This window comes from Habropoda laboriosa, unplaced genomic scaffold (genome assembly GCF_001263275.1).
Source record: "Habropoda laboriosa isolate 0110345459 unplaced genomic scaffold, ASM126327v1 scaffold39, whole genome shotgun sequence".
Taxonomy (NCBI): Eukaryota; Metazoa; Arthropoda; class Insecta; order Hymenoptera; family Apidae; genus Habropoda; species Habropoda laboriosa.
Window position 1 is genome coordinate 194,053 of NW_017100138.1, and position 23,794 is coordinate 217,846.

At 32.6% G+C, this 23,794-nt stretch overlaps 2 protein-coding genes across 2 annotated transcripts in view; one reads left to right on the forward strand and one right to left on the reverse strand.

Moving 5' to 3' along the window:
* Window positions 1-7,868, forward strand: LOC108579748 (mitogen-activated protein kinase kinase kinase 4). Its single transcript, XM_017943359.1, has 18 exons — window positions 1-121; window positions 1,229-1,363; window positions 2,241-2,520; window positions 2,623-2,814; window positions 2,905-3,095; window positions 3,160-3,576; window positions 3,654-3,899; window positions 3,993-4,214; window positions 4,293-4,709; window positions 4,775-4,882; window positions 4,950-5,109; window positions 5,176-5,629; window positions 5,707-6,072; window positions 6,576-6,763; window positions 6,842-7,010; window positions 7,127-7,249; window positions 7,451-7,602; window positions 7,689-7,868. The coding sequence occupies exons 1-18, from the start codon at window positions 42-44 to the stop codon at window positions 7,866-7,868; spliced, it is 4,080 nt and encodes a 1,359-aa protein (XP_017798848.1). The 5' UTR covers window positions 1-41.
* A 5,282-nt stretch (window positions 7,869-13,150) lies between these two features.
* LOC108579627 (choline O-acetyltransferase) overlaps window positions 13,151-23,794 on the reverse strand; it is a 139,810-nt gene continuing 129,166 nt past the window's right edge. Inside the window, 6 exon segments of the mRNA XM_017943213.1 lie at window positions 13,151-13,360; window positions 14,642-14,842; window positions 17,093-17,300; window positions 18,025-18,147; window positions 19,011-19,222; window positions 20,360-20,589. Coding sequence (XP_017798702.1) covers window positions 13,151-13,360; window positions 14,642-14,842; window positions 17,093-17,300; window positions 18,025-18,147; window positions 19,011-19,222; window positions 20,360-20,589 — 1,184 coding nt within the window.

Sequence of the window (23,794 nt, forward strand, 5' to 3'; positions counted from 1 at the left end):
CAGCGTTGGCTCGAGTCCGATATACTTGTTATGTATCAAGAATGTTGAGTTACGATAGACAAAGCTATGCTGCAGAAAATCCTTTCTCAAGTTCATCTGACGATGATACCGGCTACATTAGGTAAGTTTTTCGAATATTCAGGTTAGCACGTGGTTTATGAAATACAAAGTAGAGTATAACACCGGCAAAATTCGCAATTGGTACGACGTTGCGTTTTGTTTACATGTCACCTAACATTGCTCGATTTTTAACATTTTTAACATTTAAAAGTGGATTACTATTACATATACTACAGTGAATAGTAAGCTGAAATAAGTTACATGTATTTATCGTTTATGTGAAACGAGTATCATTTTCGGAGTGACGACATTTATCAACATTTCATTGACTCTTGACTTCCTACTCTGCCATTTGTTCGTGGCAAAGTGTCAATGTTACGCGATTAAAAACGATCACAGATGTTATATAGAAAATTAATCGTCTATGTCGTTTGTTAAGGTAATTGTTCAAAGCCATGCTGCTAATATCGCATATAGTGTTCGTTATTTTAATACCTGCAGTACCTGTTGTACGGAACATTGTAAGGTTGCTGCATTCGATATAAAACTGAGCGTATGCTTCATATATATATGTACATACTTAGATGTATTCAATCAAATGGTTATCTAATATATATATTCGAGTACAACTAATCTTGCTACGCATAGAGTTGTTTAAAATGGATGATGAATGTACACACGCTTGATTATTTAAAATTCACCTAAATAATCTTTACAATGTGCTTATGTATTGTGTATAATTTGTGTTTAAAACTGTAGAAATATAAAATAAAGTATTAAGAAATTGATTATTAATCTATTTCCGCATAGAATTAAATCAGCTTTTATGACATTACGATGTTACGTACTGTATTCGCAAATATTTTTATATTTCATATAACTACTGTTACATGATAAATTGAATGAATTACAAAATTAATATTACTTAATTACTTTAAAAATCTCTAAGTATATTTACGAGACTGATAAATGTATGTACGTGTCAAATTATCCGTTCACTTCAGGTTACTTTCCTACAGTAATCCTACAGTTTCCTTCATTATTATAATATACATATATAATTATTAGAGTTACATTTTTAAAAATACCTGTTTTTAGTACTGTTCGAATTTTTCAATCGTCCATTTTCGGTATTTTACGTGCGTTTGGACGGTTTATGTTTTTGCAGTAAAAAAGGTTCAAGTAGCCCGATGAGCGAATTTGATGAGTCGATTCAAACGATGTGCGATATTTATGGACAGACACCGCCTAGGACTCGACTAAATCGCAAGAAACGATACATGAAGCAAAAACTCAATGGAGGGTATGTTAATCGGTGTTTATTTGTTTTATTTCGATGATAATTCTAATATTCTTTCTTTTTAGTACAATATTTCCATATGTATTCTGGTTTAATATTTATACATAACATACGTTTCAAAATTTACGCGTTACGTCATTTCCCTTTGTATTTTATACATCGCAAATAATATAATAGATTATTGTAACATTTACTTATACATATATAAATAATTATTTATTATAAACAAATTTTATGCTACTATTATGCTACTATTAGTTTAGAATAAGAGAAATTAAAATTATTTTAATGTTACTCTAAAGAATATTTTTAAGTAGAATTATGTATTGTTGTAGTGAGAATACAATAACTTTTTCCGGTTTGAATTTTACGCTAGTCAGTTCATTTGAAAGATAAAGAACTTGCAGTTTTCTACATCTTATTAATTTTGATATTTATTTTCGATCGTCTTGTGTTCTTATTTACGTTAAATAAAGAATGTAATTCGTAAAAAAAATACAAACGATCTTGGTAACTGCCAAAAGGAATTATGATACAGACAAAATTTACATGGTAATAATGAACCTAACGGAAAATATTTACGTGCGATGTTTTTAGTGGGTCATTCAACATACACATTTCTAGGAATGAATAATTCATACACGATAAATTCGATAAAAATCGATATTCGTGCATGTTTTATTTTACATGCAATATAAAATATGTAAATATTAATATATCGTTACAAGTACATATGTATGCCCCATTACAAGTGTATATGAATGTATTGTAAAGAAATATATCATAAGTTAATTACGTTTCTAAAATAAAGTGAAATATAGTTCAATCACCATATTTTATAATTTTATAAATGGTTTAAAATGAATTTTATTATTTTTAGGGAAACAAAATCGTTAGAGAAAGAAGCATCATCGAAGATAACGATTCGTAGACGAAATACTCTAGATAACATAATTTTCAATGAAATGTGTGACAAAGCAGACAAGGATTGGGAAAATGAGACGAATCAAGATATAACGAAAGAAGGAAATCGGAAATGTAAAAGAAGTTTGAAGGTGTTACGGGGGAGTGAAAGAGATTTAAAACTCGATATGGAGGCAGCTTACAATTATGCTGAGAAATTTGATCATTATCAACTATCCACTCCTAATCATATCAAGGTATAAAATAAATAGAAGAGGACAAAATTATTTTGCAGTATTTAAATTTTAAATAGCTGTTTGGCTACTGTTCAAATGAAAACTAATTGAAAGTATTTACAGATTGAAACTCGAAATAGATTTCGTAGTCTGTGGTCAAAGCCTGTTGATATAGAAGAGAAAAAGGCTGAAGTTACTGTTAATGAGCAAATAAAAATTTTGAATAATAAAGAGCTGATAGCACAGTCACCGAAAACGTTGAGTCTTAAAGAAAGAGAAATATTTCACGATACGTTTTCCATATTGATTAAATTGGTATATAAATATTTTGTGATGAATATGTACGCGAATAAATATATATGTACCAACAATTTTCATATTTTATAATTTTTCATGTTCTTTTAGGGAAGTACAGAACGTAATTGCCGTCGTCAAATGAGTCACGAGGAAACACGATGGCAAAACGAATTGAAAGATTTAATATGGCTAGAGTTGCAAGCTCATCGTGCTGATCGTAGTCCAATGGCTCAAGACGAATATCTATGCAAACAACGTGAGGCTGTGGAAGGTTTACTTAAAGAAATAATGGAGTACAGGTGAATTATTTAAGAATATATTAAAGTTAGGAACAAAGTGGGAAATGATATAATTGGTTTACAGGTACGATCCTATTGCTAGTGTGAAAAATAACAATATACCCTGCGCCAATGTGAATACTACATGTGTCGACCGAATAATGAATCCTGGATCAAGTCCGAATATAGAGTTGGGTGTTTGTCCAGGATGTCTTTCAATGTATTGTAGAGCATGTGCACGAGCACAGGGAGAAGCGTTACAACAAATAGAAGGTTTATTGACTAGATTGGAAGCAGCAGAAGCGCTTTATCCTTCGTCACAAGCTTTTGGTGCACATTATCCTTTATATAAAAGTACAGAGTGTACTGGTAGAGTAAAGGCAATGTGCCTTTGGTACAATATGACCAGACATCATCGACTTAAACTACAAATATTGGGAAAACTACTTATGATGTTACATACTAAGAAAAAGCATGATGATAATTGTGATTCTGGAATAAGGTATTAGGATTAATAACGGTGATATAATTAAATACGATGTTCTTAAAAGGTGAAACTTAATACATTCTTTCCTGCAGTTCAAAATCTTCAGATACAGTCGATTGTTCAGAACACAGACGGACTTTGGTACGATTTGAAGTATTAAATCAACAAGATGAAAATTCCAGCCCCTCGGATAGTAATAATAGTAATAATTCTTCTATTAGTATATCTTTTGTACAAACTTGGCCTTCTACTCCTGAAACTTCATTTACATCTGTGGATGACGATAAAACCGACCGTCTGGACTTTTATTTAGTTGAATTCGATCGACAGGCGTATAGGTAAGATTTAGTACATTAATATAAAACTCTTTTGTATTTTATTAATCCCACTTTCTTGTATCAATTTTTTAAAATTCTGATTATAATAATTAGGAAATATATCGAAGATGTACTAAAAACTAGAGGTTTAAGAAAAAGTCTAAATTTTCTTGAGAGACTACATACTTCTGTCCTGAGAAAAGCAAGACTGACCTTAGAGAAAGTTGATATAAGTAAATGTAGTAATTTAAATGAAGAGTATGAAGGTGATGAAGAATTGCGTCGATATGGTACATGGAGTTGTGAAGCAAGAGAATTAAACCTTCCATCATATAGGTACAAAAATAGATTTGTGTATATTATTTAGCTTTTATTTTTATATCTTTATATTAAATAACAAAAAAATTTGTTTAGAGCTGCGTTTGTTTTTCTATCTCGAGTTCCATTAGACGTTGTTCACGAATTTTTAAGAATGAGATTAGAGCAAAAGCCAGAACAACCTAGTCCGTTATCGGTTCGACAACTTATGCGTGAACTTAGGGAAGGTCTCAGAATTGCGTGTATTCATCGTGACAGATTTGCTGCACATTCTTGTGCAGCAATTGCAAGTGATAACGACGGTTGTGAACATCTATTTCAAGAAGATGTAACAGATTTTGATGAAAGTTTAAAAGATGTTTTTGAAGTGTATCTTGATTATCTGCAGCAATGGGTAGATATGGTACAGCATGACAGTTTCCATAAAAATTTGATTATGGATGAGTGGATATTTGTACAATCGATAGCAGGAAATATATTGAATGGATATGCAATTGCAGGAGTAAAATTTTGGTAAGTGCCATATTGTAATATTTTTTTGTAATAAATTGTACATTCCGTCTTATTTTTATGTATAGTGAAATAGCAAAAACGATGCTTGAGCAAGTTAAAGAATATCTTAATGAGAGACCTCGAGAAATAAAAGAAACTACTGAAGAATGGAGCGACGACGACTGGTCAAATAGGTAAGAACGGATTAACTTGCTTGTTTAGAAAAAATAAATATTTATTTCATTGTGATGTATGGTTCAGATTTCAACTTATGTTCGTGGGACGTGAATGGCAAGGAATGTTTGTAGAGGTTCGAGAAAAGGTAGTTAAGAGTGTTACTCTTGTTAAATGTTTAAAGCGTGACATTGAAAAATGGTCTGTTTTCAACAAGGAATTAGAGAAGTCATTAAATACTTTAAAGGTGAGAATTATTAAGGATTAAGGAAGTAGAATTGTATTTTATATAAAACATTCTTTATTTATTTAGGAAACGGTTATGGATCTTAGATATAGCATTACAAGTGTTATTGAAAATTTTCAACGTGACCTTGAGCAAGCAGAAGAACCAAATACTGAATGTGATCAATTTGCTATGCGTTCTAGAGTAAGAGAAATACTTCACCAGGCTTATCGAATGGGTTTCGATTATCACAAGGAAACGTGTAAATTATTTGCCCTCGAAGAAAAAACTGTTTTAGCTAGAAGTTTAGTTTCTTTTGCTCTTTTGTGGATGGAATTTGTTAGAACACGATGTGAACGTGGGAGAGGTTTAAGACCCCGATGGGCAAATCAAGGTTTAGAATTCTTAATTACAGTATGTGAACCACACAATACCAAACATTTAACGGATGTGGAGTTTGAAGAATTAAAAACTTGCATGGACCGTTGTATCTCACACGTCATTGGAAGCACGAATCCTGTTACAACTGTGGAAACAGAAAGTAAAGTTCTATTTTTATTCTGTGATTCACTGGTATTTGTATTTTAAACGGATGTTCGTTATCTTATTTTGTTGTAGATTTAAAACGGTTATCTCATTCAAGAGCATCTTCACCTTGCCATACTAGAAGTAGAACTGCAAGTTTCAGTCATTCTCAGAAACCTAGAGATACTCTTAAATCTCCTGATATTCCATCGAATATTAAAAAATCTTCTTCGCCAAGTGTAGTCGATGGAAATGTAGGTGTAGTTGCAAATGCGTTGGATCGTAGTATATCTAGGCAAGAAAGAATTAATCGGGCTATAAAAAAGGTAGAATGCGATATTGATGAAAAGTTAAGAAGTCGTGAACTTATTGGGCAAGTTACAGATAAGGCAACTGTTGATAGAGTTCGTGTTAAGGCAAGGAGAGTTACTTTTACCTGGCAACGGGGTATTAAAATAGGTAAGTTTATATATCCATTAAAATACATGGTGTTTCAAAGGTAAACAATTTGTATCAGTACACCCTACGGATTTGTTGTTGATAGTCTGTTGATGTAAAAGTAAAAAGAAAAAGCACATACTAGTCACAGAAAGATATAGTAGCATATTTACTCAACTCAAACACGACATATATGAACTATGTTCAGCTAGTATTAGATATGGTAGATGCTATTTTGAAATATTTCTTTTTCTTTAATGCAACATGATAACATAAATTTTCAATAATTTTAAACAAGAAATACTGCTGGTATAAGCGATTTAAATAAACATTGCTGACTTCTACGTCGTAATATATTTGTTGTAATTTTTGATAAAGCGTTTCCGCGCCTATGTTTAAATGATATTTCTTCTTCATTTCTTTTCATAAACCATACTGACACAGTTTGATCGTTTATCTTTCTAACATTCTATATAGTTATTCTTATATTAGTATACAGCTTGTATTAAAGCCATTAATTGTAGGGCAAGGGAGATTTGGTAAAGTATATACCATAGTTAATAATCAAACTGGTGAATTATTAGCTATGAAAGAAGTGCAAATACAACCCGGGGACCATAGGGCCATTAGGCGTGTTGCTGAGGAGTTACAAATATTTGAAGGAATTCAACACGAACATTTAGTTCGATATTATGGGCTAGAAATTCATCGTGTACGTTAACGCATGTTATAAACTACATAAATACACGTATTTAATGAAATACTATTGAAGGTATCGATCTTTTTGCAGGAAGAAATGTTGATTTTTATGGAATTTTGCGCGGAGGGAACTTTGGAAAGTCTAGTAGCAGGAAGCGGGAATGGTTTGCCGGAATCATTAATTAGAAAATATACTCATCAACTTCTCTTAGCTATAACAGCACTTCATTCTCATGGAATAGTACATCGAGACATTAAATGTATGTTTATATAGTATGAAACTATTAATAATAACGATAATAGTAATAATATGTATCATACTCATATATGAATTTTTCAATATGTCAATCATGCTATATTTATATTGCATATATAGCTGCGAATATTTTTTTAACGGATGAGGGTAATTGTTTGAAACTTGGTGATTTTGGAAGTGCAGTACAAATTAAAGCACATACAACTATGCCGGGTGAATTACAGGGTTTTGTTGGTACTCAAGGTGAGATTCAGTTTTTACTTCGTTTAAAGTAAAGGCCACATATGTTAGTATAGCTGATGAGGTACAGTGAACAGAAATTGTCCAAGGAAAATAATGAAAATAGCTCAATAGCTTTAAGTTGGTAAAATTCGTGGCCTATACTATAGTACTTGTTATTCTTTTATTTAACAAAATAATTTAATATCTAATATTTGAACGTAGCTTATATGGCACCAGAAGTATTTATGAAGTCGGAAAGTAGTGGTCATGGTAGAGCCGCTGATATATGGTCGGTTGGTTGTTGCGTCATAGAAATGGCTAGTGGACGAAGACCGTGGTCAGATTACGATTCTAATTATCAAATCATGTTTAAGGTATATTACAACAATTATGATGTATGTTCCATCATATTTTTATATATACATTTTACAATTTTCTCTTTGATGCATAATTTTTTTAGGTGGGAATGGGTGAAAGTCCAGCTTTACCAAAAAATCTTTCGATTGAAGGCATTGATTTAGTTAAAAAATGTTTACAACATGATCCGAAGAAACGGTTAACTGCAAGTGTCTTACTTACACTTCCATTTGCACAAGCATATGAAGATGTTAATGCTGACTTGACGATATCACGTCATTAAGCATAATTTAAACATTAAATTGTATATTCTTTAATTTTGAAAGTTTTACAAATTTTGTAATGTCATTATCGCCTGCATCAGGTTAAATATATTGATAACTCATACTCTCAAAAGTACTTTCATTTAATTTGTTACAAACTGGTTGCACAGAATTAAAATAAGGATGTTAAAGAAACATTTTAGCATATGCATTACTTGTAAATATTGTTTTAATACTGTCACATCAAAATACTATGTAGCTGTTGATGCATGTAAATTTTTGTCATTCCAGTTTCTAAAAAAGATATTTGCATAATACGTTCACAAATATATTTTAAATTATTTTCTAATATGTAAAATATATTATTCTTATTTGTTTATTAGTTCACTATTGTATTATGTTTCAAACAAATGTATTAAAAAAAGAAGGAAATAAAAATGAAAGGTGGTGTCACAATAGTGTTTATTCTTGCAGGAAAAAACTTACACATGATACAACATACTTGCCGCAAATTAGTTGATTACAGAGGTATGCTGTGTATACTTTCCATATTAACAGAAAGTGAAATGTGCTTACAACTTTAATATTACTAGACATATTGCATACGAAGACGAGTATTTCGCAAACCGATTAACTGAACTCTATTTTATATATTATTTTAGTTCAGTTAACTTTATTTCATAAATAATTCTATCGATTCATGAAGATATGTCCTATTCCATAAAATCATCGCTATAATGGCTTTCGCCTGATATGCGCGATATTCTTGGCTGTGAAGATACGATCGCAGTAATTTTGCGATACGTCTAAATACTTGCAATAATAATATTTAATTTTACCTTAAATTTAATAGGTATTTGCAGCTTAAAACTAATACAGAACACTTTCATATATCGTACACATATGCGCGAAAACATGTATAGATCTTTTGCATTTAAACGAATGCCTTGATATATGCGAACATGTATGTGTATTTGTATAGTATTTATATATAATTTTATTCAGTAACAATATAACGAACCACCACAATTCCTCGCGTTGTTTAAAGATTAACTTTACATTGATAGCAAAGCAGAATTGCTTAAACTTTGAATATAAAACTTCCGATTTAGACTAATATGCAACAAATTCATCACCTAACGACAATATTATATAGATACAATTCTATTTTTGGGTAGAACATTTACACTTTGACACGAGAAAACTTTGCCAAACCTTAAATACGATTTTAAAGCACGTGTACTTGCACAATGAATGTATGTAGTTTATAACAAAACTAATGTATAGCTTCGTAAAATATGAATAATGTCAACAAATACGTTGTAATACATAACAAGTGCTATCCTATGCATACGTATAGGTGTGTGTGTGTGTGTGTATGTGTGTGTGTCGCGTGTTTGTATCAGCGCGAGAGTAACGTCATTAACAACGTTTGCATTTCTTTGGAAGGGAAGTCGAATTTTCTTACTATCGAAGAAGTTTGATAGTCAGGAAAAGTAGTATTCGTTACAGTAATGATTAATTAGACGTAGAACATTAATGTGATAGAAAGATAGAGCTATTGTCAACGTTCGCCAGTCTATCGAACGGCAAATCGCCGACCTATCTAAGAATTGGACAAGAGTTTACTGTGCGGGCGCCAACACACGACGATTGGCCACGTTTAAAATGTGTTGCGACAGACGAGGTCCGTGCGCTAGAAATTTTTTCTCTACCTTATCAAGTTATTTAGTTTCACAACTTTTACTCGTGTATTCTGTCTCTTCGTTGCAATTTCTTATCGGGGAATTAAGGTTAATGCCGCAGATGATGAATTTTTAAAGTTCTTAGTACGAGTATGTTTGGTACTCGATAGCAATTTTATAATTTTGATCTGATCTAGATATAAATAAACTTTTCATATCTATAACAATTTAGTAAATGTAACTTCATAAATATAGGTATTTTGTACTTAGTATTTAACAAGTTTCTAATAGAAAAGAAGATTATGTAAGGATTATGATTTATCAAATCTTTTGCTTAAATAATTAAATTTACTAAGGTGTTTATGCAAAATATATAAACGAAGAGTGTGTTAGATAATACGATATGGAATAATTTTGAATAAAGCAACTACAGTATATCAACTACTTACGCAAAAAATTAACTTATACCGAAAGGAAACTACACAAGTAGCATATTTTTATGTACATAGATAATTATGTACTTGGTAATTTTGTTCTAATCAAAACCATTTCATGAGACAGAATACCATATCTTGAATACCTTTTTTGGTATTTGCGTATAAGAACCAATCAAATGTACATTTCATGTTAAAACAACTAACAATAATATCTATGTTCGTCGAGCGAACAGTAAAGGAAAATTTCGTTACCTTTAAACGTATTAATATATCTCATTTAATCATCGAGTTGCTCTTATTAAATTATTCGAAATTCGCAACGTTCCTGTCAAATGTTTTCAGGCTACGCGTACAGACACTTTCATAGTCTCTCTCTAAATATCCCTAAATATGACTAACTAATCGTTCGCTTACATTTAACGTTACATTTCGCTATAGAACACTTAAAGTGACAAGATCAAACTCGTCAAAGCACCGACAGTTCAATAATACAGGTTATAACTAATAATTAGCTAACTATCTACTAGTTAGCTACCGTTAATATACAATTACAACCAAACGATGCAGAAATAACGAAAGTGTTCGCTTTCGGAGGAAAGGAACTTCCAGCGCTCGGACGTAAACGTTCGAGGATCTTTATAACAGGACTAGCGTTTTACAGTGACCAATTGATCTACATATATTGCCTACTACACGCAGTAAATATCGTTTAAACGTTTTTCTTTTAGTTTGTACGGCCTTGGTCGTAGATTATCAGGATAAATATTTGTACACGTGATTTTAATAACAGATAACGAGATTTTAGTGCCTATGATTGCAAAGAGTCTTTCGTAGGTATGTATCGAGGATTAAGAGACTGTCACACAACTTCCTCTTGATATGTTGAGGACGGTATAGTAATAAATGAGGTAACGATAGATATCTTAATATAGTTATGTTGTTTGTAATAGAAGGGTTTGTGGATGAATATACAGGGTATTCCAGTTGTTTCCGATCTAAATTTGCTAGTATGTTCTAGGGGTATAGGTAAGAAAAATAGGTTATATAAACATAAGTCGTTGGAAGCTTCGTTAAGAAATCATAATAAAAGTACGAAATACCAAGGGAATGATAACGAACTTGCGATTATTATGATACCAGATAAGAATGGCACTGGCAGAGGTTACATTCAACACTTTCAACGATCTCAAATAGCAAACACAGTTCACACAAACAGACTATATACTGTATGTAGATGTAAGTACATATCGCTGATCTATTCCTATTTTGTATTATAACCTCACATCTGTTACCGTTCCATTCGTATTTCGTATTATTGTTATAACTTTTTAATAAAGCTTTAAATGACCTATATTTATATAACCTTTTTTTCTTACTTATACCCCTAGAACATAGTGACAAAATTTTATCGTAAAAAAAACTGAGACACCCTGTATAATATGACTAAGTAAATTGTGCCACTTAAAGAAACATTTTCACGCATTACTTCTGTTTAGCCAATCTAAATTCTTCGTAGTCTAATATCGGTATCGCTGGTGCAACATTGTTTTGGTACATACAAAAGTTGTAATAGCAGTATTTAACTTAAATATACAATATTTAACTTAAATGACCATGCAACATGATCACCTTAAATTATTCTCTTATTAGTGGATCGATTGAAATCTTTTTGTGTTGCATAATATGGTTCAAAGAGACCAGTTAGATGACTGTAGTATACTTTATATCAATTGTCTCTTTTTTTTCAAGGTCACCCTAAATTTTTTATTGGTAAGCCTATAAGTTTTTTACTCCCATCTTTTGTAGGATGTTGCAAAGATATTTAAAATGGTGCCCTGCTTTTTATAACATCTGTATTTATCTATAAAAATCTGAAGATGACCCTAAAAACTTAAAAATAAAACAACTAATAAAAGGGTATGCTATAGTTATCTTGAAAGCCTTTTTGAACCACATTATGCGACACAAAAAAATTTTCGATCGTTGTAAACCTGTTCTTAGTAATAAGAATAGAATAATTTAAGGTGATCACGTTATGCCGTTCACTTTGTATTTAGCGAAACTGTTATATATTCCGTCTAAAATAATATTAAAGATCAAAATTATTTCATTAGTTAAATATAGTTTAGATTTTGCGAAATTATATGCTGGAACATAAAATCGTTCTTCGTTGTGAGCAAAATTTGTCATTTTTATCTGTTTCGTAAGAATTCTTCATACATTTTGAAAACCTCAACGTTTATGAATCAAAACCAGAAATTCTACTCTTTTTAATTCGTTTTTGTTGTGCATTGTTAATGTCTCTATTACTGTTATTATATTTATAATTCATCGAACATTTTAACTGACAAAACACCGAAGGCACAACTTATTGGAGCAATTTGTACTCACATATTCATAATTTTATTAGGAATATGAATGAAAGCAGGGCCGCATTTATACTTTTGGAGGCCCTAGGCACAACATCGTTACAAGGCCTCGAAAGAACAAGCCTATTTCAGTTAATCGAATTCACACATATCTTTCTTTAAGTTTATTGAAAATAAAAGTCAACATTTTCACAATAACTTATTTCAATAAAATAAAAGTAACACAAGATTGGTATACATATATTTGCATTAAAAAAATGTATAAAAGTAAATCAGTTCAAATTTAAATACAAAAATTAATAACTAAAAGTTGTTTTTATAATATGAATTTCATATTTATATTGTTTGTAAGAAGCAAGATTTTAAAATGCGGCCTCGTAATGCGCCTTATGGTAAATGCGGCCCTAAATGAAACAACGATTTCCTAATGATCACTGAAACAGTGAATTGTTCATGAAGATGAGTGAAGCATTAATTTATAATTATACGTATCAAAAGAAGCGTTCATCCACAATTAACGAAAATTGAACTAGTTTTGTGACTATCAGTGCTGATGTTACATCCGTTCTTTCTTCTTCGTTTCAAAGAGAATATCAAATCAACGATATCTAATAAATTATGCTAGCGCGAACAGTCAATGGTAAATAGGTATAATATCAATAACAACATTTCCGTTAAACGTCTACCATCCACATTACGATAAAATTCATTCACCAGCAGATTCGAATGAATTTCGATCTCCGGTTCAGAATAATTTTATATCTAATTGATATTTTTTATACTCTCCTTTCGAGTAATTCTTGTTGGCCATTTATCGGTGAGTCGCCTTCTTCAGCATATCCGCCATGTCCCGCAAGCTTTGCTCGAGTGTTTGAGCAAAGCGAGTTGTGTTCGTTCTACCGTCACTATGAAAAGCAGATACCGAAAATATGAAGCCGTTATTTCTGAAGTTGTAAGCGCATCCGTAACCATCTGGCACTACTGGCCCGTAGCCAATGATCGCATCGTTTTTCGAAGTAACCTGAAAATTCAATAGTTTCTTTTTAATTCGTATGTAAAATGCAGGCTGATTTCTTAATGCTGTTCATTTCGAATATCTTTGTTATTTCAAAACAGTCGGGAAAAGATTGGATATAATTTTATCGTTTCAAAGTGTGTCGTTGGAACACCGACGGTTGTTGAGTTGCCATTTTACAGGGGCATCAGTTAACTGATTGCACGCCGATTTTGATAAAATTGTGCACACAGTTAGAGAATCGGAAAATAGACACGTATTTCTTTTTAGTTACTGATATTCATGTTTAGGGGGCAAAATTACCTTTTAAATATGAAGGCTTAAAAACAATGAATTGAGAAAAATATTAAGAATATAATTTGGAACTTATACTTAAAATAGCCCCTAAAACTGAAAAAACAATGAAACTGTGAAAAAAGGTGTCAACAATGATCCGAAATAAAGTAAAGCAATATGTATTATGAGAAGAATTTGCTTGAATTTTATAACGAACAGTTCTGTAAGAAAAATTGGAATTTCTTATTGTTGAACTCTTCAAGGTATTAAGAGAAGGGACTGATGCAAGTATGCTTCAACAATCTCGGTCGACACTTTTTTCTATTCTCAACGATTACTTCGAGGGTTGGAACTGTAATAGTACTTCCGCCCTTGAAATTCGTTTCGTAAATTGCATCCGTTCTTCGTGCACGCCCCGAAGGGTAGTTACCTTTGTTGTCAAGCCCAAGTTCAAAACAGGGCTTTTCGTTAAAGAAAAGGAGGATTTGTCATCTCGTATTCCCCTTTAAATTGTGTCTTTACTTTCGTCTTGATAATTTAACTTAGAAATTTCACTTTCATTTGTTACGATATTTAACTTTCTGTTAACTTCAAGATTTTAAATAATTTTACGTACTAAGCAATAGGTACATTATCTATGTACAATTAGTGAATGTAAAACCAACCTAAACAGTCGTTAAAAATTATTCAGATCTTTAAGAAATTTATTAATTTATAAATAATTTATTTTCTGTCGACAGTCATGAAACAGTTTATTTTCAAATACACAGCGAGCACTTTTTGTCTGAAGTACGTCGCAACGAAAGGATCAATGATCGATATCTTTCTGCTTGCTAAGAATGTGTGTAATCGGCACGATTAACTTGATGAATGATGTTGACGGGATGACAAAACTTCCTCGAGTTATTGCACGTAACGATCTCACAATGACAATTTGAAAATGTAATCAAAGCTTATTACGTGTACATGAGAATTTCAAGTACCAATTGATTCTTAATCATCATTACCGACCTGCGATGTCGAGAGGGCAAAATGATTGACGATCTTGTAAGACTGATCCGTGAATATATCCGGGATCGGTTCTCCAGCTTCTTGTGCAGCATAACGAAGCCCCATTAAATGGTTGTCAATTCCATAACCATTTATGTTGTCGGTCATCTCCTTGGTCTGCCTTTGTACCGCTAGATCAAACAACTCCTTGATTCTCTCTTGCTGGAAAGGCAAGGATAAAAAGACATTTCTATTACGAATAAAGAGGATACACGCATGTGTTACGTTTAGGTTTATTTTACAAATGATTTACGACCATTAAATTCCATGGTAACAGTGCGATGTTTGTATACATGTTGATACACGTGTTTCTGTATGCAAGTGATCTCAGAGTTAATGATACAATTAAATTGCTATAATCAGATTCAACGTACGAAATTTTGCGGATATTAGAAATAAGTAAAGAAAATAAATACACGCGGTACCTCGTTGAATTCGTCTCAACAAATGCTACAATACTAAGAATAGAAAAATATAGCGTTCGGTTTGAAAAAATTAATTTGACATCCGCGAAAAAACTGTTTACACCACATCATGTCCCTCGTCATACCAAACAACTTTTGTAAGAACATTTTTTCAACAGCTTCAGTAACTTCTGAGATATTCCAGCGTGTGTCCAGTTGAAAAAGACACCCTGTGTGTAAAATTTTATATCTCACATTTGTTTGCAAGTTTTAACACGGCTGTGTAAGTAGGATTAAAAAAATTCAGATTCATAGAAGCACCTTTTAGTTTGAATTTAGATGAAATATTAACACTATTGTTATTTTTCTTATCGTTTCGAAATTAATGTTGCTGGTATTATTAGTAATTTATTTTCTATCGATAGTCTTTCGTATTCTACAAGCCAAGTTGCAGTTTTTAAATTCAATTTTTGGAACAATTTTTAAGTTCAACATATTTTCCTCTGGAAACATTATTCTTCACATTGTCTACTTATACTTGGACAATCAATCGTATTGTTTTGCTGTTAGTGTAAGCTATGAGACAACCTGTATACAGTATGTTGGAATGAGTGTAGCCACGGAAACGTAGGTTATACGAGCTCGTTAGGGTAGAAAACTACACGTACAAAGGGAGTCAATTTCATTATCGTGCATTTTCGATGAACACCGGAGTAATTGCAGGGAACGGGGCGGCTGAAATAACATCGTGATAAACGAGAAACAACAGCGAGCTCACTGCGCCAATTTCCAAACGAGGGTGAATCGTGGAAAGAACGCAAACGGAAAACCCCTATGAAACACACCCGAGGCTGTTCGAGAGCTGTGCAAACACTTAAATAGGAAAGAGAAGGAACACGGTCAACCTAATTGATTGCCATTTCTTTTTTCGAGTATTTCTCTCCTTTGTCATTTCGCTCTTTCTTTTTATACAGGCTGAGTCACATAACTTGTCCACCCCGAATAACTCCTAATGTACGTATTTTACAAAAAAGTGTTTTACAGTAGAAAATGAACCGTGTCGAAAGGAACATACGACGTTGACACGGTTTTTTAAAATAATCTTTTTATTTACGAGATATTACGGCGACCTTGAATTTTTTAAACAAATTTATCAGTCACCCTGTGTATTCTGCATTTATGTCTTATCTTATTCTTCAAGATTTATCGTACTATAACGTGTTTTCAGACGTTCGTGAAAGACTTGACTACAGTCGGAGCTGAATATATTGGGGAGTCACGTGGATTTCTCCTCCGCTGCTTTTCTACACGACAAACCCTACTAATTGTAAGCGAGACTTGTATGTACAGTGGTTTAACAGGTGAACGTCATAGGTGTATATGTTATATTTGTAACGCGATCGTTGTTTCACTTTTGGCAGCAATATTCTCTCGTCGTCTTATGTCTTACAAAGATATACACAACTCTTTCATTTGCCTCTTTTCGGGGGCATAGACTTTCTCGAGACAAATGTATTTAGTGTGTCAAGCAACGACGATCGAGACACAATATTTGAAAGAGACACCGCTTACGTTGTAACAAATCGTCCGATTTCAAAAATTTCAGTTTCTCTAATTTTCATCCTATCTTTCATGAAAGTAGTACCAATGAATTGGTAAGATTCTCCCGATGAAAATGAATCTCGAAACACGACATAAATCGGATCAGTTTTCCAGTAATCAATTTACCTTGCTACCTTCTCCACACAAGTTAGAAAAAAAAAAAGGCACTATACAATAATGTAAAGTATTTTTTATTTAATAAAAATTTTCGTTAGAATTTCTTTTACGTAGATTTGATAAAGGAGAAAGTAACTAATCTAACAGTGCAATCAGATTTTACGAAACTGTTTCGCAATTATCGTTTGAAAATTATTTTAAAAAATTCCGCTGAATCTCGTTTATCGAATATGTCATATCACTAACTACAAATGACAATCTCTACAAAATACAGCCAAGTTTCAGTTACACTGTAAATGGTGAACTGAACTCTTTTGGCGCCTTCGTCTGGGCTGCCGTTTTGCTGATTTGCGTTCTGATTTTCAGGATCGCCTTGGCACATGGCTTTCGCCCAACTTAGAGCTTCCGGACTGGCTGCTCGGATACAATCGACCCTTCCCAGTGCAAATCTTCGGATGCCTGCGCTCTCGTAAGTTGCTACTAAATTTCCGTGTAATCTGTGTGAAATAAAGAACACTTACTAAGAAATTATATTCTTTCAGCTTTTTTTTTTGTTTTTTAATTTTTTCTAATTGAAGTTTTGTTACTTTTGAAATATTGTTATTTAGAAGTCGATAACTGCATGATCGCGATTAATTAGGAATTTTGAATGAGAATATTATGACTGTTCAGTATGAATTTCATTATTGCTGGAATAATTAGCATCGTAAATTTCTAATGTTTCTGAACAGGCAGAAAAGTATTCGCTTTTTTTTAAAAAGCTGACGTTATCTCTTTTAGACTATTAGCTTTTAAACTTTTGCTTACAGTTTCTTTACACTTCTTGTAATATTGATCTCATTTGATTTAAAAAGTAAGTTTTTAAGAAAAAAACGTATCAATTTAATTACAATTATTTATTCTTAAATTTGGGTGAAATATCATTTCACATCGTATCGTATTTCCGAAGTTTCAAAAGATGCATTGCTGATAAGTTTTTTAAATAAAATTCTGAAAATTTATCGTAGCTTTACTTAAAGTTATCAAATTATAATACATTTGTAACATTAAGACAGATTAGTATTTTCTTTTTTTTTGACACTATGAGAATACTTATGAGAATATTTGATAGCGATAGCAAAATACTCGTCAATGAATTATAACGTTTTAAAAGAGTCGCTTAAAACAAAAGATTTATTCGAAATGCAATTAATTACAAACATATGTATAATACGTACTCACCTAAAGTGTGTAAGTTGCAGTGCCAGTTGTATGAAAACATCCGGACTAATTTTACAAGACTTTATAAATTCCTTCGAATATTCTTGGAACCACAATATGCAAAGATCTAAGTCCTCCACCAACCTACATAACATACATGTGAATGAACAATAGAGGTGTTTTCATGAATCATCAACCCCTTGACGCATGATTTCTTTTTCTGCCGACACGTCTAAGCGTCAGCCATTTACTGTTTTAGTACCACAGATATCAAGTAAGAACAGCTAATGTATTAGGTGTAGAAATGAATTCTTTTCGACTTTTGGGTGTAATCAAAGTTTTATTTAAAAATCAAAATAATTTCCATTATTGTTGATGACCTTTTGTCATTTTCCTGGCAGCTTACACCATCGCGATAGAAACTCGGTGGTTTTGCATCAGTTATGTGAATCCAGTCGGAAGGAATTTATTTCTACAGCTAATATTACAGCTAATATAAACTGTAGATTAATTAAATATTCAGTTTTACAAATTAAATCGAAAATTGGAATTAAAATGAATTTTTATTACCGATATAACTACTATTATCAGATCTTGACCAAAATCTGTGACACGAGTCTGACTCGTTATTATACGGCAAGGTGTTAACACTTTACCGACCGGTAGTCTATTAATCGGCTTTTTGCCGTCGACGCTTACCGACCGGTAACCTATTAATCGCTTTTTTACCGCTAACGCTTACCGACCGGTAGCCTATTAATCGGTCAAAGTTTGATTTAACATTTCTATAGGTACAAGAAAAAGCGCATATATTCCCGCGCGATAGCCTACAGTCTGAACAGAGCCGGTGTCAACGATGTATCTGTGGTCGAGTGAGCGGTCAGAAGTGCGTGGGATGTTTCACCGCTACCGGTCGGTAAAGTGTTAAGATTAAAGCTGAATATGAAGAGTCAGGGCCGTATTTATTGTCAGGCGCGTTAGCTGGGGCCACTATCATCGTCACTTACGCGTCAAAAGTTGCCGTAGCATCTCTAATGTCGTTCAGATTCTGCTCAGATAGATGCCATTCGAGTTTTTCCGGTGCTGGTAAATGAGATATTATCATGTTTTCTTCCGGTGGTGACATAGCATCTACCTTTTCCGTTAGCTCTTCGAACGTAATAAAAATCGCTGGACCTTCGCCGGCTGAATGTTCGTAGTTCATGCCCCACATTCCGTCCTTTGGCAAACAAATGAGTGTGATTGGTATATTTGATTAGAACATGTTAGCTGAGAATGAATTTCTAACGAAACTAACATGATTATCGTGTAATTCAAGCGAATAATCGCTTTGACACTTTGGTATACACTACTTTTCCGAATAAACTGTAATTTAACAGGGGGTTGATAAAAAAGAAGGTATAAATTAGCGATATTCATGAATATTCCATATGGTTTTTACACCTTTTTCGTCCTAATTTCAAGTCACCTAGAAAGTTTACGGGAAACTTTATTTTTCTTTTTATATTGTATATTGATATTTATTAAGAAACTGACAAGTATTAAACTAGGAAAACAGACGTCTTTCGAAATATAATAAAAGTGAGCAAGATTAAATATCACGGTGGAATATCTCACGAGGGATTGATGTTACGAAAACAAGGTTCTTAGAAAAATCTCAACAAACGCTGTAATATTACGAATAAAAGCATACAGACTTCTATTTACAAAAATTAACTTGACTCTGATATCTCCTCCACTGCTACACCTATAGAAAAATTATTTAGACCATCTAACATCCCTCTGTATACCGAATAACTTTTGTAAGAACATTTTTATGATAACTTCAATTCCTCGTCAGATATTTCACCGTTTCCAGTTAAACGAAACACCCTGTATATCATGCGATAAATGTAAGTAAAATATAGCCAATGTAAATGATAGCGAATAGGTATAGCAATTACTCATATAAAGAGGTGTTAACAAATTTTTTGTTTAATTTTAATAATGTCGTGCCTTTTCTAAATATCTTTTAACAACAATAAACAATCAAAAGCTTGACAATGTCAATCACGTGCTAGTATAATTGTTTTTAAATCTGAACAACTAAACGTACAACAAGAAAACGATAATCGTGAATTACCATGAAAAATGAGTTCATTCGCCACAACAGAAGCAAGAATTATATAGTTTGAAATTTTCAAGTTCTCTATTCTATCTACACAAAGGCACGAGTCAATTTAGCACTGTGAATAGAAAAAATCGTTCGAATAAGAATAGCTCGAGCGAAGTGGAAGAGTAACGTTTTGTTGAACTGAAGTTACTACTTCAATCTCTGTTTTAATCGTCGGGGATATAGTTATAGATATCTATGTACCTTGCCGAGAATAGCGTGGAAAGTTTTATCGAACCAGCGATTTGCACCCAAATGTCTGGAACCTCCGCCGTGGAGAACGTGATGAAGTACATTCGCATAATCTCGGTCGCTGATCCATCGATCTTCTCTCTTCAGGGGATTGTTGAACGTTGTTGGCAGTACGTCGTCGTCGATGCAAACCACGCAGAGGCATTTTTCCAGTAGCTCTACATTGTGTCGATTTTGCTCGTCTGTAAAACATTCGTACCTTCTTTCACCTTTAATTATGAATATGGCTTAAGTCATATGTTTCTCGTTTCGAGATATTTCCAATTTGCCCTTTTGGAAAAAAAATTATTATCGTAACATATGTCCAGCTTGAAATCATGCAACTTTTGCTTCTAAGACTATTTCGTATAGCAAATAGTTTACGAGAAATTTCAGGTCAAGTTTGGTGAATCACCCTGTACACCAATTCCTTTAAAACATCAGTTTAATATCTATATTTTGCGTGCAATTCATAACTGATAATAATTTATTTTAGTTTTTATAGTTTCTATGTAACAATTTCACACATTTCTATACAAATTTTATACAGGTTGCTGTCAGGCGGCCACAAGAAAATACATTTTAAGCATACATAGGATTATAGTATTATGCTTTATAATTTTTTTTTTTTTTTTCAATTGAAAATAATGTCTAGCTAGCTATGACGTTCAAAATTTTTAGTTGACAACATTTATTTTATTTTAATTATTCTAAACATTTGAGGCACTCCAGTCACTGATGACCACCATGGCCATATAGGAAACAATCTAATGTTAATACTTATTGAGTGATTAATTTAATTTCATAATATATCGCGTTGGATGAATTACAAAAACAAATTACACAGGGTGGACCTAGGCTAGCTAGTAGCCCCCGACCACTCTATTCACATCTCAGAACCTTCAGGTCAAAATACGCCGCGAAGTGTCTATGGCCCAGTATAAAGGGTGAATAAATTCGCGGGACATCGGGGGGTCCCTATATACCTGCGGTACCCTCTCCCCAAAGTCATTAGCAAAATCGTCGGTTAGGTCAGGCGGGAATCGACAATTTTTCGCGGGAAACCGATTACTTTCCGCGGGAAATTTTTGTTCTTCTATTATGATGTTGTAACACGGTATAATTATTAATTTTCACAATTTTATTATTAATTTATTACTTGCAACAATCTATTATAACGCTACATAGAATCATTTATACGTTTCTATAACTTTCTTCAATGGATATCTACGTTTCAATGCCCTCGTTACTTACTGGTGGTTTAATTAATTTGCTAAGGATTAAAAATCAGGTTGACCTGTGGTCGTAGATTAAAAATAACCATAGTACAGCTAAATTTATCGCGTTAAATAATTCATTTTACACGAATCGAAAATGTATTCAACGTTTGTTTGTTATAATATCGTGAAATGAATTATTTGTGCAGTTCTGTGCATTTTCTGTGCAGTTCAACCTAATTTACTTAAATTTACATTGCGAGACAGTATACTGTAACAAGTAGTAACAAGCAAACGTTGAATAAATTCCTAATTCGTATTAAAAAAATTATTTAACACAATAATTTCAGCTTTATTATGATTATTCTTGATAAATGAACACAGGTCAACTTGATTTTTAATCGTTATAATCTTTAAATTCAGTGTGAATAGAGAAAATGTGTAATATAATTCATTTCACGATATTATAACAAACAAACGTTGAATAAACTTTCGATTTGTAAGAAAATGTAATTAACGTAATAATTCTACCTTCACTCTGGCTATTTCTTCAGTGCACGACCGCAGGTCAACCTGATTTTAATCGTTACGAACACAGTCCCACCACGAGAAAGTAATAATAACGTTAAAACGTAATTATTCGCCGAAAAAAATTGCAAAAATGTATAAATGATAATATGTTGTGTTGTAAGAAATTGTGAGAAGTATGAATTTACAATAAAACTTGTGAAAATTAATAAATTATAGGCTGTTATAAAGTTAGAATAGAATAATGGAAATCTCCCGCGAAAAATAATCAATTCCCGCGAAAAATGGTCGATCTCCCGCGAAATATGGTCGATCTCCCGCGAAAAGTAGTCGATTTCCCGCGTAAAAGGAGGTTTCGCGCCCAATTTTGCTAAAGATTTTGGGGAGAGGGTACCGAAGTTATATAAGGACCCGCCGAGGTCGCGGGAACTCATTCACCCTTTATACTGGGCCATAGACACTTCGCGGCAAATTAGTCTTAAAGGTTCTGAGATGTGAATAGAGTGGTCGGGGGCTACTAGCTAGCCTATGTCCTCTCTATACACACTCTGCCTTCTCAAACTTAACATACACTAGCATTCTGAATTATCGATACTTGGAAAGTTACTATTAGACTTTGAATTTTTCTTTTCTTTTTAACTAAACTAAATTGGTTTTGCATTTATTAATGCTTATGGGCAAGTACTATCAGACTTTGCATATTCTACATGAAATTTTTATTTTGAAATTAATTTCAGTAAATTCCAAGTATCGATATTTATTAATAAATTATTATCGGTCTTTAAATATTCCCCTTCGAATCGGAAATCGCGAAATTAGTTTGAGAGTTTAGGGAAATCGAGATTTTTATTTTGGGGTAGGAATAGGACGTTGATTTCAAACGAATTCGAGGTTCTATTATACTAATGAAAATTTTCGGCGTTTCAGGTGTTTATCGAAATTAATTCAAAATTTGTCGTTACAGCTTAATAATATTTACTTTTATTTCAGCTATTGAATCTAATTTGAAATTTTCTTTCAGTTTCTTGAATTTCTTTTATTTTTACAATTTTTCTATGATTTTCTGTGATATTGAATTGATTTTACGACTTGTTACTTTGTCAACTAATAATTCACAGCTATCCAAGGATTTGCATGATTTGCATGATGTAGTTAGTTGAATTATTTTATTTTATATTGTGATTTGCTGATTTGCAACGAGTGGACTACACTCGTTGCACTGTGCCCACCCTAATTAAACCGTCTCAGTAGTTTACCGCTAATTTTCTGAATTTTTCAATTTTTATAAATACCAGAGTCGGTGAATCGCGTTTTGAAACAATAGCTTCATCCCTAGTTCGCTTATTATTGAATATTTTTACGCGTTTAACTGATACTTCCCAATTATCGTCGCGTATTTTATTCAAATTTTCATCTATCGTAAATTCAAAAAAGATATCAATTCGCGTTCGTTCTTTTCTTTCAATTTTTCACTCGCGTTCTACGAAAGTTTGCTTCAATAATAATATTGAACGTAATACAAATGCGCGATTTCCCCCTCACTAAATAAAACTGAAATAAATCGCGTTTCGAAGTACTTTTCGCGTCGTCCATTCCACAGTGGCTCACGATTCGTGAGTCTGTGAGTCTTGGAAAATGAACTGGAACTGAAAATCTGAGTGGA

Excerpts from the sequence above, each read along its gene's own strand:
- LOC108579748 (XM_017943359.1), top strand. The coding sequence starts at position 42 with ATGTTGAGTTACGATAGACAAAGCTATGCTGCAGAAAATCCTTTCTCA. Across the intron at positions 3,577-3,653 it reads AATTGTGATTCTGGAATAAG|TTCAAAATCTTCAGATACAG; the intron begins GTATTAGGATTA and ends TCTTTCCTGCAG. Across the intron at positions 6,764-6,841 it reads ATGGGCTAGAAATTCATCGT|GAAGAAATGTTGATTTTTAT; the intron begins GTACGTTAACGC and ends ATCTTTTTGCAG.